Source organism: Salvelinus alpinus, chromosome 15 (assembly GCF_045679555.1).
Source record: "Salvelinus alpinus chromosome 15, SLU_Salpinus.1, whole genome shotgun sequence".
In the NCBI taxonomy this organism is placed as follows: Eukaryota; Metazoa; Chordata; class Actinopteri; order Salmoniformes; family Salmonidae; genus Salvelinus; species Salvelinus alpinus.
In genome coordinates, this window is record NC_092100.1 from 25,239,292 (window position 1) to 25,253,396 (window position 14,105).

The window sequence follows — 14,105 nt, forward strand, 5'->3', positions numbered from 1 at the left end:
TTACGTTCACAAGCGTTTCCAAATTACTATGGTTCTCTGGTACTATCTATGGATGCATATAGCTGTCAATGTCATTTGCATTTCAAAGAACAGCTCAAATAAGCAAAGAGAAACAACAGTCCATCATTACTTTAAGACATGAAGGTCAGTCAATGCGGAAAATTTCAAGAACTTTGAAAGTTTCCTCTAATGCAGTTGCAAAAAACCATCAAGCGCTATGATGAAACTGGATCTCATGAGGACCGCCACAGGAAAGGAAGACCCAAAGTTACCTCTGCTGCGAGGATAAGTTCATTAGAGTTAACTGCACCTCAGATTGCAGCCCAAATAAATGCTTCACAGAGTTCAAGTAACAGACACATCTCAACATCAACTGTTCAGAGGACTCTGCGTGAATCAGGCCTTCCTGGTCGATTTCCTGCAAAGAAACCACTACTAAATGTCTCCAATAAGAAGAAGAGACTTGCTTGGGCCAAGAAACACGAGCAAAGGACATTAGACCGGTGGAAATCTGTCCTTTGGTCTGATGAGTCTAAATGTGAGATTTTTGGTTCCAACCGCTGTGTCTTTGTGAGATGCAAAGTAGGCGAACAGATGATATCTGCATGTGTGGTTCCCACTGTGAAGCACTGGGTAGATGGTGTGGGGGTGCTTTGCTGGTGACACTGTCTGTAATTTATTTAGAATTTGAGGCACACTTAACCAGCATGGCTACCACAGCATTCTGCAGCAATACGCCATCCCATCTGGTTTGTGCTAAGTGGGACTATCATTTGTTTCTCAACAGGACATTGACCCAAAATACATCTCCAGGCTGCGTAAGGGCTACTTGACCAAGGAGAGTGATGGAGTGCTGCATCAGATGACCTGGCCTCCACAATCACCTGACCTCACCCAATTGAGATGGCTTGGGATGAGTTGGACCGCAGAGTAAAGGAAAAGCTGCCAACAAGTGCTCAGCATATGTGGGAACTCCCTCAAGACTGTTGGAAAAGCATTCCTCATGAAGCTGGTTGAGAGAATTCCAAGAGTGTGCAAAGCTGTCATTAAGGCAAAGGGTTGCTACTTTCAAGAATCTGAAATCTAAAATGTATCTGGATTTGTTTAACACTTTTATGATTCCATGTGTGTTATTTCATAGTTTTGATGTCTTCACTATTATTACACATTGTAGAACATAATAAAAAATAAAGAAAAACCCTTGAATGAGTAGGTGTGTCCAAACTTTTGACTGGTAGTGTATATAGTTGAGTCATCAGCATACATGGACACACAGGCTGTGTTTAATGCCAGTGGCAGGTCATTGATAAAAAATATAAAATAATAGAGGGCATAGTGAGCTGCCCTGTGGTACACAACACCCTATATGTTTGACATTAGAGAAGCTTCCATTAAAGAAAAACCCCTGAATTATATTAGATTGCTCAGAATCCACGATATGGCAGAGGTTGAAAAGCCATAAAACCTACGTTTTCTCCACAAGAGGTTATGGCCAATAATATTAAAGGCTGCACTGAAATCTAACAGTATAGCTCCCACAATCTTTTTATTATCAATTTATTTGAACCAATCATCAGTAATTTGTGTCCGTGCAGTACATGTTGAGTGCCCTTCTCTATAAGCATGCTGAAAGTCTGTTGTCAATTTGTTTACAGAAAAATAGCATTGTATTTGGTCAAACACAATTTTTTCCAAAACCCCTTAGAACCAGTAAAGGCCGCTTTACCACTCTTGGGTAGTGGAATGAATGACTTCCCTCCAGGCCTGAGGACAAACTCCTTCCTCTAGACTCAGATTAAAGATATGACCGATAGGAGTGGTCATATCATCCTCAGTAGCTTTCCATCTAAATTATCAATGCCAAGAGGTTTGTCATTATTGATTGATAACAATAATGTTCCACTTCTCCCACACTAACTTTACAAAATTCAAACTTACAATGTTTTTCTTTCATTATTTGATATTTTTTGCATGAATACGATGGCTCACTGTTCGTTGTTGGCATTTCCTGGCTAAGTGTGCCCACTTACACCACATACACTTTCAAGCATTTCACACACTTTATTTAGATACTGACTGTGGCCTATAGCAACACCCCAAAATAATAGGCTTAGATGAGGCATGTGAACCTGCAACCACAACACTTCAATAACACTTGACATGAGATCTTCTCTAAGCATTACAGGGATATGGCTTTGAATATATACAGCATCACCGCCACCATAATCATGTGTCTCTTCTTTAGGTGTTACATCCTGTATTGCTACTGCTGTATCATCAAAGGAATTATCGATGTGAGTATCAGAAAAGGTCAACATATGAATGTTATCTGATGTTAGCAAGTTATTGATTTCATGAACCTTATTTCTAAGACTACATATATTAACATGGGCTATTTTCAGCCCTTTCCTGGGTAGCTTATCAGAGACAGATGTAATATGGAAAATAACAAACACAGCAAGAGAAACAAAGCAAAAACATTCAACAGTCCATTAATCAGTTGGTGTGAGTAAGTGTGTGTGTGTGCTGTGGGATTGAAGCTACAAACCCATAGGCTTGGCTTTCTCATCCCTTCTAGGCTTTTGGGAGGGAGAGTGGACAATGAGCCTGTCATAGCAGATGTAAGCAATGTCCTCACGTGCTCTAGCAGCTTTCATGGCCGGGATAAGTTATTTTCTCTTTTAGCGCAAAGCTTCCAGATAGTCCTCGTTGAGGAAAATGTCCTTTCAAGTTCTTGGCTCTTTCCAGAACAGTTACCTTATCCTTGAACCTTAGGAACTTGACCACTATCAGCCTGTGGGTGCGCTACAGCTCAATCTTCCTGTAGTCCATCTTAAGTTTCTCCAAAATAATTTCCCTCACTTTGCCCTCCGACTACATTCAGATCTCATATGGAGATTCTGCAATTCCGTCCACAAGAATGTTGTTCCGTCTTGATTGTCCCTGATTTCTCCGTCATTGTTATCATGGATTCAAGTACAGAACTGATGTCCTCTCTCAATGACTTACAGATTGCTGTCATCTTGCCGTTTTCCTGTTTAAACTCATCGAGCAGACCCTGGAAGAACTGCAAATTGTTCTTCAGGTCCGGGACCTCTCTGGTCAGGTTGTCCATTATTTTATTTGTTGACTCGACCAGTATTTGGACACAACTCTTGAATCTATTTTCTTGTTGTTGTAACAACTGCTTGTGGAACTATTTTTGTTTGATTAGAGGATCCTTCACCTATGATAGAGGGACACCACTGTCCTCAACAGTACTCCCACCGGCTTTGGTTTTTGTCATGGTAGCAATGCAGGCTATGCTGTTACCCCTCGCAGTTCCAGAAAGGCCAGGTCGCAGTGAAGATGGAAATAACAACAAACAGCAGGGATTCTAGACAATTTAAAGCCCGGGACAACCCGCGGTCCCAGCCACAAGGGTTAACCGCGTCACAGGCTGAGTTCAAGCCCTCAAGGAACCCCCACTAGCTTGATAGGCAGCTAACCGTGGCAGCTAGGCTAGCTGCTATGCCAAGCAGCTCATCTGACCATTGGTCAGCAGGATCCCTGGACAGATCACAGCGGTCCCATCAACGGATGCCAACCACGTCACGGTATCCAAACTCAAAAGGTAGCTAGCTAGTAACAAAACATGTTCAATAGAATAATTTTTCAGAGACTTTAAAAACTTTCCAATAGAACTAAACAAGTTCTCCCTCGTTCCACGTTCAGCAGGAAGTACACTACTTTGATACGCATCATGGGGATTAAGAACTGAGTACACAGTGCACACTGAAAAATATACTGGACAAAAAATACATTTAAATGATTTTACTTAGTTACAGTTCATATAAGGAAATCAGTCAATTGAAATAAATAAATTAGGCCCTAATCTATGGATTTCACACAACTGGAAATGGGGGCAGCTATGCCTGGGAGGGCATAGGCCCATGCACTTGAGAGCCAGGCCCAGCCAATCAGAATTCGTTTTTCCCAACAAAAGGGCTTTATTACATACAGAAATACTCTTCAGTTTCAACAACTGTCCGGGTGGCTGGTCTCAGACGATCCCCCAGGTGAAGAAGTCGGGAGTGAAGGTCCGGGGCTGGCTTATGGTATAGAAATTAACATTCAATTCTCTGGCAACAGCTCTGGTGTACATTCCTTCAGTCAGCATGCCAATTGCACAATCCCTCAAAATCTGAGACATCTGTGGCTTTGTGTTGTGTGAAAAAACTGCACATTTTAGAGTGGCCTTTTGTTGTCCCCAGCACAAGGTGCACCTGTGTAATGATCATGCCGTTTAATCAGTTTCTTGATATGCCACACCTGTCAGGTGGATGGATTATCTTGGCAAATGAGAAATGTTCATGAACAGGGATTTAAACAGATTTGTGCACAACATTTGAGAAATAAGCTTTTTGTGTGAATGGAACATTTCTGGGATCTTTCATTTCAGCTCCTGAAACATGGGACCAACACTTTACGTGTTATATTTGTATGTTTTCAGTATAAGTGGGTATAAGGGCCACATACCTGCACATACCCTCCACTACACCACTGCCCTCCAAGAATGACTTGAATTGTCAGGCCCAAACTTACTCAACTTCAATTGCTCACATGGGCCATAACGTTAAAGATATCAACTTAATTTACAATGCAGTTAAAGATCTTGCAATTTATACTGTACTACAAGTTTTGGAGAGATCGGTTTAGTGGTTTCTGAGAAGATGTTTTTTTTAAATGTCGAAAAATTTACACCATTTACCATAACTCGAACATACTGGCCGCTATGAGCCAATGTGCTTGCATTCATGTTTTTTCCTGCCCAACAGTTCCACCATGCGGCCAAATTTAAGCATACTACTCATATCTCTGAGCATGTGTGACAAATTCCAGCATTTTGAGTCAAACCGATCAAGATATATAAATATGTGCCCATTATAGCGCCACCGTGTGGTTGATCTGAATGTGCTTGCATTTGTTGAGTCTTGACAGCATTTGGATATAACCAGTTTTGTTACAATATGAATATTCATGTATGATTTATATGCGCTTATGTGTCAGACCACGCCCACGTTCATTTTTATTGGTCAGTAGCGGCCATGTTGTTCGAGGTAATAGTCTGGAAAATGCGTTGAGAGAGTTTGGTCCATAGATGCCACATATGAAGTTTCTTGCAGATCGGTGCTAGAGGAGTAGCATTTTATGTGGTTTTCACAAAATTCAAAATCGTGGAAAATCCATCATGGCAGACCTTATAGGTCCTTGAGGCAAATTATTTCCTTGCGGAGGAGAAGTGCCGAATTTATGGACTATATGTCACACCGGGTGGGACGTGACCTTTCAAAGTTTGCATTTTCAATTGCTTGTTATAGCGCCACCATACAGCCAATTGGCATGGCATTGCATGAGCGGATATGGCCAATGGCCCTTTACCATCATGCGATTTTGCATCATCATAGAAATTATTTTACGGGAATGTTCATGTCAGTTTTCCTTGGCAGAAGAAGATGTATAATAATGAACGCCAACAAATGCAATATGGTTTCACCAGATTTTCTGCTTGAACCCCTAATAATGAACGCCAACAAATACAATAGCGTTTCACCCAGCTAGGCTGGCTTCAACCCCTAATTAACGTTGGAATAATTATATTATAGCTGTAAACATTGGAGGTAAAAAGCTAGCGCGCAACAGGTAGATGAAATGCTGAGCTTAGAGCAGTCTTGAGCAATGAATAATTCATGATATGTAAATTAGTTGATCGGGTAAAATCAGTCAGTGCTGAGACGAGCTAGAAGTCAGTACGCGGTCAGTCGGCATGCCAAGGGGGCTTGTACCCACTCCTTTAGTTATTTTTTTGTGCATACTTCAACATCGAAATGTCTCCATCGGAATCACCTCGGTTTTTCTCTGAGAAGGAGGTAGCCAATCATTCCACTAAAAACTCATGTTGGGTATTAACGGGGACGAGAATTTATGATGTGACGGGATTCCTTCGTATTCACCCGGGTGGAGAGGCTCTGATATTAAGCCGGTCAGGGAATGATATCAGGACGGAGATGGAGGGGCCCCCACACCGGCACTCGGAGAACGCAAGTCGGTGGATGGAACAGTACTACATCGGAGAGCTGGACACAGACGGTAGTGCCGATGAAATACAGGTGCAGCCTATATGCCAATAAAGAGCCTTCAAAGAGAATAACAAGTATATCTCAGATACTTTTAACCTGAACATAGTTTCTTGTCTGTTACTGAAAGTAGACTACAGTAAAGTAGGATATGTTTCATTTTCTCATGGTAAAACGGAACTTGCTGCACATGCAGGTGTGATATTCACATCTGCTTTGAGACGCATTTCCTATTTGCATCTATCAGTCTCTCATTTCCCCTATTTGTAAACCACATGCATGTGTTTTGGAAACATTAATGTTGATCCAACACACAGTACATTAGATGAGTAAAGATAGTATTTTATAGGAGTGGATTTTCACAAAAATAAGTTAATAATTTCCTGAGTTACAAATATATACTTTTTTTGTATTATCTCTTGATGGTTGGCCTATTGCATTTCTTTAATTCCTCCTAGTTTTCTTCGATGAGGAATATGCTAGCTCTGTGTGGCTCCACTTGTCTCACTCTTGGCAGGTGCAACTTTGGGTGTTTCTTGAAGGATAAAATTGCCTGCCTTGCTCTGCAGGCCGCAATTGCTTTCTATTGGCTGCCCATTGAACCTGAATAAATAGAGGAGAGGCTAAGTCTGTCATTCATCATACTCTCTAATGTGGAGGCATTAGGACATGATGGCACAACAATATTTTTGTGTTAAGAATGTGAAGGAATTTACTGTGTGTACACACATACAGTGGGTATAGAAAGTCACCAACCCCATTCAAAATGTTCACATTTTGTTGCCTTACAGCCTCAAATGAAAACACAAAATGCGACTTTTCCCCCCCAGCTTTATTTACAAAACAATAAGCCACAATATCCAAGTGAGAAAAAACCCTCAAATGATTTACAATTCAAACATTAAAATACCCTACTTGGATAAATGAACACCCCCCTGAGTTAAACCTTGGTGGAACCACCTTTTGCTTGAATTATAGCAATGAGTCTCTTTGAATACGTCTCTACTAACTTTGCACACCCAGACTGTGCAATATGTGGGCATTCTTCCTTGCAGAATTGTTCAAGCTCAGTCAAATTGCACGGTGACCGCTCATGGACTGCACTCTTCAAGTCATTCCACAGATTCTTGATGGGATTTAGTTCGGGCTCTGACTAGGACATTCACCTTCTTGTCCTTCAGCCACTGTACAGTTGCTTTGGGTCATTGTCATGTTGAAACGTGAACTATCTTCCCATTTTCAACTTCCTGGCAGAGGGATGCAGGTTCTCCTCAAGAATCTGTCTGCATTTTGCGCTGTCCATTTTCCCTTCTATCCTGACAAGTGCTCCAGTCCCTCCTGAAGAGAAACACCCCCACAACAGGATGCTGCCACCGCTGTGCTTTACTGTAGGCATGGTGTTCTTTGGGTGGAAAGATTTATTGGGTTTTCGCCAGACATATCGTTATACCTCAGCAAGTTTGCAATTGCAATTGTAAGGTGGGGTGTTCACTTATCCAAATAGGGTGTTTTACTTTAATTAATCTTCTGATTTTTTTTTAGATTACATTCTTTTCACCTGGCTATTGTGGGTTAATGTGTGTAAATAAAGTCTGATTTTAGTTTTCATTTCAGGCTGTAAGGCAACAAAAGGTGAACATTTTGAAAGGGGGTGGTTACTTTCATTACCCACCGTATAACAGATATTTGTTGCTATCATAACAGACACAGTCCTATTAAAACATTCATTTGGAACGATCAATGCTTTCATGTCCTAGGTCTGCTCTGATGGAGAAGTAGCCAAATGGCTCCCTATTCCCTATATAATTCACTACTTTGTTGAAGGAAGTAAATGGCACCCTATTCCCTATATAATGCACTACTTTTGACCAGGACCCATAAGGATTGATGTTGTATCTTAGTGTTTCTATACTGCATACAGCCAGTGTTTCTTATGAGTTTACAAAAATGGAGGCTGGTGGGCGGAGCTATAGGACGGGCTGGAGGTAATGGTTGGAATGGAATTATTGGAATGGTATCAAACATTTGGAAACCACATGTTTGAGTTCTTTCCTTTTATTCCATTCCAGCCATTACAATGAGCCCGTCCTCCTATAGCTCCTCCCACCCGCCTCCACTGGTGTACAACACTGAACTAAACTCAGAAAAAAAAGAAACGTCCTTTTTCAGGCTCCTGTCTTTCAAAGATAATTTGTAAAAATCCAAATAACTTCACACATCTTCATTGTAAAGGGTTTAAACACTGTTTCCCATGCTTGTTCAATGAACCCTAAACAATTAATGAACATGCACCTGTGGAACGGTCGTTAAGACACTAACAGCTTACAGACGGTAGGAAATTAAGGTCACAGTTATGAAAACTTAGGACACTGAAGAGGCCTTTCTACTGACTCTGAAAAACACCAAAAGAAAGATGCCCAGGGTCCCTGCTCATCTGCGTGAACGTGCCTTAGGCATGCTGCAAGGAGGCATGAGGACTGCAGATGTGGCCAGGGTTATAAATTGCAATGTCCGTACTGTGAGACACCTAAGACAGGATGGACAGCTGATCGTCCTCGCAGTGGCAGACCACGTGTAACAACACCTGCACAGGATCGGTACATCCGAACATCACACCTGCGGGACAGGTACAGGATGGCAACAACAACTGCCTGAGTTACACCAGGAATGCACAATCCCTCCATCAGTGCTCAGACTGTCCGCAATAGGCTGAGAGAGGCTGTGCCCAATGTCACCTATGGGCACAAACCCACCGTCACTGGACCAGACAGGACTGGCAAAAAGTGCTCTTCACTGACGAGTTGCGGTTTTGTCTCACCAGGGGTCATGGTCGGATTCGCGTTTATCGTCGAAGGAATGAGCGTTACACCGAGGCCTGTACTCTGGAGCGGGACCGATTTAGTGGTGGAGGTTCCGTCATGGTCTGGGGTGGTGTGTCACAGCATCAACGGACTGAGCTTGTTGTCATTGCAGGCAATCTCAACGCTGTGCGTTACAGGGAAGACATCCTCCTCCCTCATGTGGTACCCTTCCTGCAGGCTCATCCTGACATGACCCTCCAGCATGACAATGCCACCAGCCATACTGCTCATTCTGTGCGTGAGTTCCTGCAAGACAGGAATGTCAGTGTTCTGCCATGGCAAGTGAAGAGCCCGGCTCTCAATCCCATTGAGCACGTCTGGGACCTGTTGGATCGGAGGGTGAGGGCTAGGGCCATTCCCCCCCCCCCCCCAGAAATGTCCGGGAACTTGCAGGTGCCTTAGTGGAAGAGTGGGGTAACATCTCACAGCAAGAACTGGCAAATCTGGGGCAGTCCACGAGGAAGAGATGCATTGCAGTACTTAATGCAGCTTGTGGCCAAACCAGATACTGACTTTTGATTTTGACCCCCCCCCCCTGCCCCCTTTGTTCAGAGACACATTAAATTTCTGTTTGCCACATTTCTGTGGAACTTGTTCAGTTTGTCTCAGTTGTTGAATCTTGTTATGTTCATAAATATTTACACGCTAAGTTTGCTGAAAATAAACGCAGTTGACAGTGAGAGGACGTTTCTTTTTTTTGCTGAGTTTATTTAAGCCAAAGTTATCAGTGCGGAGGTGATGACATTTTAAAGAGCGTTGTCAAAGTAGAAAAAGACTCCCAGCCGAAGAGTGGAACTTTGTTTAAATTCAGGCATGTTACCATGACAACACATTTAAAAGAGCGAAAGATGGTGTGTGTGTGTGTGTATGACTTGCAACAAAGCTTTTGTCAGAATCTCACTGTGTTTGTATTTTAAAACTGGTCATTCCTGTCTGTCTGACCCACTATGCAAGCAGAGTACTGTATGACCCATAACAGTCAGCGAATTTGGGAGAAACTTTCCATCACTCTAATGGTGGTAGGTGACATGCAGGTTTAGTTGGAGAGGGAGTTGAAATCAATGTCTTCCAGAAAATGAAGATAGGATAAAACAGATTATCTCTCCTCCAGTACCTAGTGTGGGCAAGGGGGAGGCATGTGGTTTTGTCACTGTCTTGATCCCGTTTACCACAGTTAAACACTGTGTCACTGTCTTGATCCCGTTGACCACAGCTAAACACTGTGTCACTGTCTTGAACCTGTGAACTAAAGTTGAACACTGCCACTGTCTTGATCCTGTTAACCAGAGTTACACACTGGGCTCTATTTTCGTCTGCCTTTAAGGCGGCGCTTATTGACTGTTTGGCATATCTGTGTCCAGACTGCAATTTACAGTAGGCCTTGATCCTGTTAACCACAGTTGAACACTGTGTCACTGTGTTGATCCAGTTAAAGGGGCAGTCCAATTAAACACTTGATTTTCCTGTGTTTTGATATTTCCAAACTATGAGGTTGAAATAACACTCTGAAATGTAGATTATAATTTTTTTTGTGTGTAAGAGCTGTTTGAAAAAAATGCCTTGAATTTCAGCCTGTTCAGGTGGGATGGAACATTCAGCCCACATCATGATGTCACAATGTGATGTGATTTATAATACCCAGATTAACAGTCATTGGTCTAAGGGGGTGGGCTCTCGACTATCCTATCAGGCAATCAGGGCGGTGTATGTAAATATCTTCAAATTTGTTTCCTAATGCCTACATGGTCAGATTGGCCCTTGAAATGCTCAAAGGAGGGTCAGGGAAATAAATGATAAAACAATACACTTTTTAGTTATTTTCATTAAACAAACACAGTGATTTATGAGACATACAGTGATGATTAAAAAAATGAATAAATAACTGCATGGGGGCTTTAACCAGAGTTAAACACTTTGAACTGTTCCCTCGTGCTAGTCATTAGTTATGCCTTAGTATGTAATTTCAACCATGTTCATCTCACTGTGAAAGTCTTATTTTCTCACTTCAATTCAAACCATCGGGTTCAGTTTCAATTGACAGGCTTCTGTTTCACATGTTAACTTTCTCTTGTGAAAATCTGATATTCAGTTTCAAATGTAAAAAACATTCACAAGTGGAATTGCAAGTACAGATGTAAAAATCTAATTTGCAGGTTCAGATGTAAGAACCTCAACTGTGAAAATCTCACTTTCACATGTGGAATTGGAGATTCACATGTGGGGTTGAAATAATGTTTTTCTCCTCACATGTGAAAAGATGGTGTTAGCATGTTGCAGTAGCAATGTTTTCACTGGTGGAATTAGGGTGACCACATCTAAAATGTACATGTGTAACTTCACAAGTGTCCAAAACTACGTGTCTTACTCATGAAAATAATAAATATACAGTACCAGTATCTTGGCCAGGTCGCAGTTGTAAATGAGAACTTGTTCTCAACTAGCCTACCTGGTTAAATAAAGGTGAAATAAAATAAAAAATAAAAAAGTGAAAAGTTTGGACAAACCTACTCATTCAATGGTTTTTCTTAATTTTTTTTACTAATTTCTACATTGTAGAATTAATAGTTAAGACATCAAAACTATGAAATAACACGCATGGAATCATGTAGTAACCGAAAAAGTGTTAAACAAATCACATGACATTTTTTTTTGGAATGACCAGTTTTTGCCCAGTGGGGGGAGCCTTCTTCTCAAACCTATTGTATCAGTGATTAAGAGACTAACATCTTATGCTGAGCTAAAAGCACGTAGAACATATAAAATCATCTTTCTATGCCTACTTCCTGATATTAGTGTTATTTAGGTCTGCAAAGGCCCATGTCAGCATTGTCCTGGTCATTTATGATCATGTGTGCTAAGCTGTATATGCAGACTGGTCACAGATTAGACGTAACATAGTAAACTTAAACCCGGGACACTGAAATTTTGTATGATAAATTATGTTTGGTATGGTTACTTAAAGCAAAAATGAAGGGAGGGTGGTTGGTTGGTGTGGAGGGGTAGACGTATAACGTGAACGTCTAGCAACCGAAAGGTTGCGTGTTTGAATCTCATCACGGACAACTTTAGAATTTTTTATAATTAGCATCTTGGCAACAACTTATTACCCTTTAACCTAACTCCTAACCCCAAGCCTAGCTAATGTTAGCCAGATGGCTAATGTTAGAAACCTAGCCACCTAGCTAACCTTAATTGTAATCTGTAACATATCATAGAAATTGTAATTAGTAACATACAAATTTAATGATTGACATCCACAAATTAATACATACCATACGAAATGTAACATATCATACTAAATGGAGTGTCTCGGATTTACGTACAGAATAATACGAAATGCTGAGACCATGTTGGTATATGTGGAGATACCCTTACACCTGTCTTTCCCAATCTGTGAGCTTTGAATTTTCTACCTGCTAAATATGAATCTGCATACTGAAGTCTTCCCAGTTTCCACCGCAAGAGATTTTCAGTTGTAGCCTGCTGCTCAGACTGAATCTAGCTCAACTCACTGGATGTCCATATCGTGTTTGAAATCTATAAGGGCTCTTCTGGGATATTGTGGGAAAATAATGGCAGTGTCTTGTCTAACTGTGCATGTAGTAACATGACACTAAGTCCCAAACGTCTCCAGCTACAGTTTCTCTCTCTGCTTGTAGTACCATCCCTATCCACCTAACTGAAAGAAAAATCATTTGTGTGCGTGCGTTTGTGAATGAGTTATCTTGATTTCTTGCCCGCCAGGTTTGACTGGTTTTGTTAGTGAGAGGAGCTGAGTTATCCTGCTATCCTAACTTAAACCTCTGTGTGTTTGAGGAGAGGGAGAGGGATCACACACCACCATACCCTGTTACTGTTTCTCTCCACAATGTCTTCCACAGGGAAAAGTCACACTTTTATAAAGACATCTTACTCCCCTAAATGGAATCATTCATGCAGGTTTGTTATATGGCAGACAAATTCCTACAATTTGAAACACCCTTTTTACACTTTAATAAACAGCTGAGGTGACATTTGTGCAAGGTGACTGTTGTGACTTGAATGCATGTGCCCCAAGTTACCTTAATTGAGTAATTAAGTCAACCTTCATTACTTCGTTACCCACTTGCTGCAACTTGCAGCTGAGACGTGACAAGGTGGTAGTTTCATACCCAATAGGCTCAGGGTTGAGAAAGCGAGAGAGAGCCTGCTCATACACATTTCAACAGAGCCATTTCAACTGATGTGCATGAGACTTATCTGACAATGAGGTCAGTGGCGGTTGGTGCCATTTTACAACCTAGCCTAGAAATTAAAGTTTAACGTCGGTGCACAGGTTGAGAGACAAATTGGAGTAATCAAGGTGACAGACAGTGAGACATTCAATACCGCCTTGTAAACTCTTGCTTGCATCTAGCTGATCTGGGGTGTAATCATTAATCCAAACAGGTGCAAAATGTTCTGTTTTGCAACTAAATCTAGAGTTTCCATTGGACAAATTCAGGTTGGTCCATCCCGTTTCATTACGATTCTCATTTTGCAACAGAATCGGCTGAATGAATACACTCCTGATCACCTTCACACACAGTTGACTTTCATAGCAGGCACATACAGCATCGTCACTTTGTTCGTTGTCTAATTCCTTCTGACATCAACACACTCTCCTCCTCTCACCTATTCCCTTTTACTTGTGGACTTCAGTGCACCACACAACAGCTGTTTGTGAACAGGCGGGGAAAAAACTCCAAGCCAAACGTTCATACCATCACTGCTAAACGCTACACAACCTACATCATTGTCACCATATTAGCTAACGTCATAGTCAACATAGCTACTAGAACTAACGTGTTAGTAAACCCACAAACCAATCCATGTGTACAATCATGCAGTACAGTGTATAGCTAGCAGTTACACCGACGGGCCCTGGTGGCAATAAATTAATAAAACCGAAAGCTTACCTTGAGTTGCAAGAGTTGCGGTGTTGGATAGCCTTAGCTAGCTAACTAACATAAATAGCATCCTCTCTGTTTGAGTCAGGTTGTTGTTTAGGCTAAATTAGCTGCATTAGCTAGCTAAGTAAGTGAAAGGTAAACTAAGAAGAAAAAAATAAAATGAAAAATAAATATTTTTAAAGAAATTAATTGAACTG

The 14,105-nt window shown here is 41.3% G+C and overlaps 1 protein-coding gene across 1 annotated transcript in view; it reads left to right on the top strand.

Moving 5' to 3' along the window:
- Nucleotides 1-5,761: 5,761 nt before the first annotated feature.
- LOC139539780 (fatty acid 2-hydroxylase-like) overlaps nt 5,762-14,105 on the top strand; it is a 37,667-nt gene continuing 29,323 nt past the window's right edge. The window contains exon 1 of the mRNA XM_071343063.1: nt 5,762-6,149. Coding sequence (XP_071199164.1) covers nt 5,868-6,149 — 282 coding nt within the window. The 5' untranslated portion in view covers nt 5,762-5,867. The remainder of the gene's footprint in view (nt 6,150-14,105) is intronic.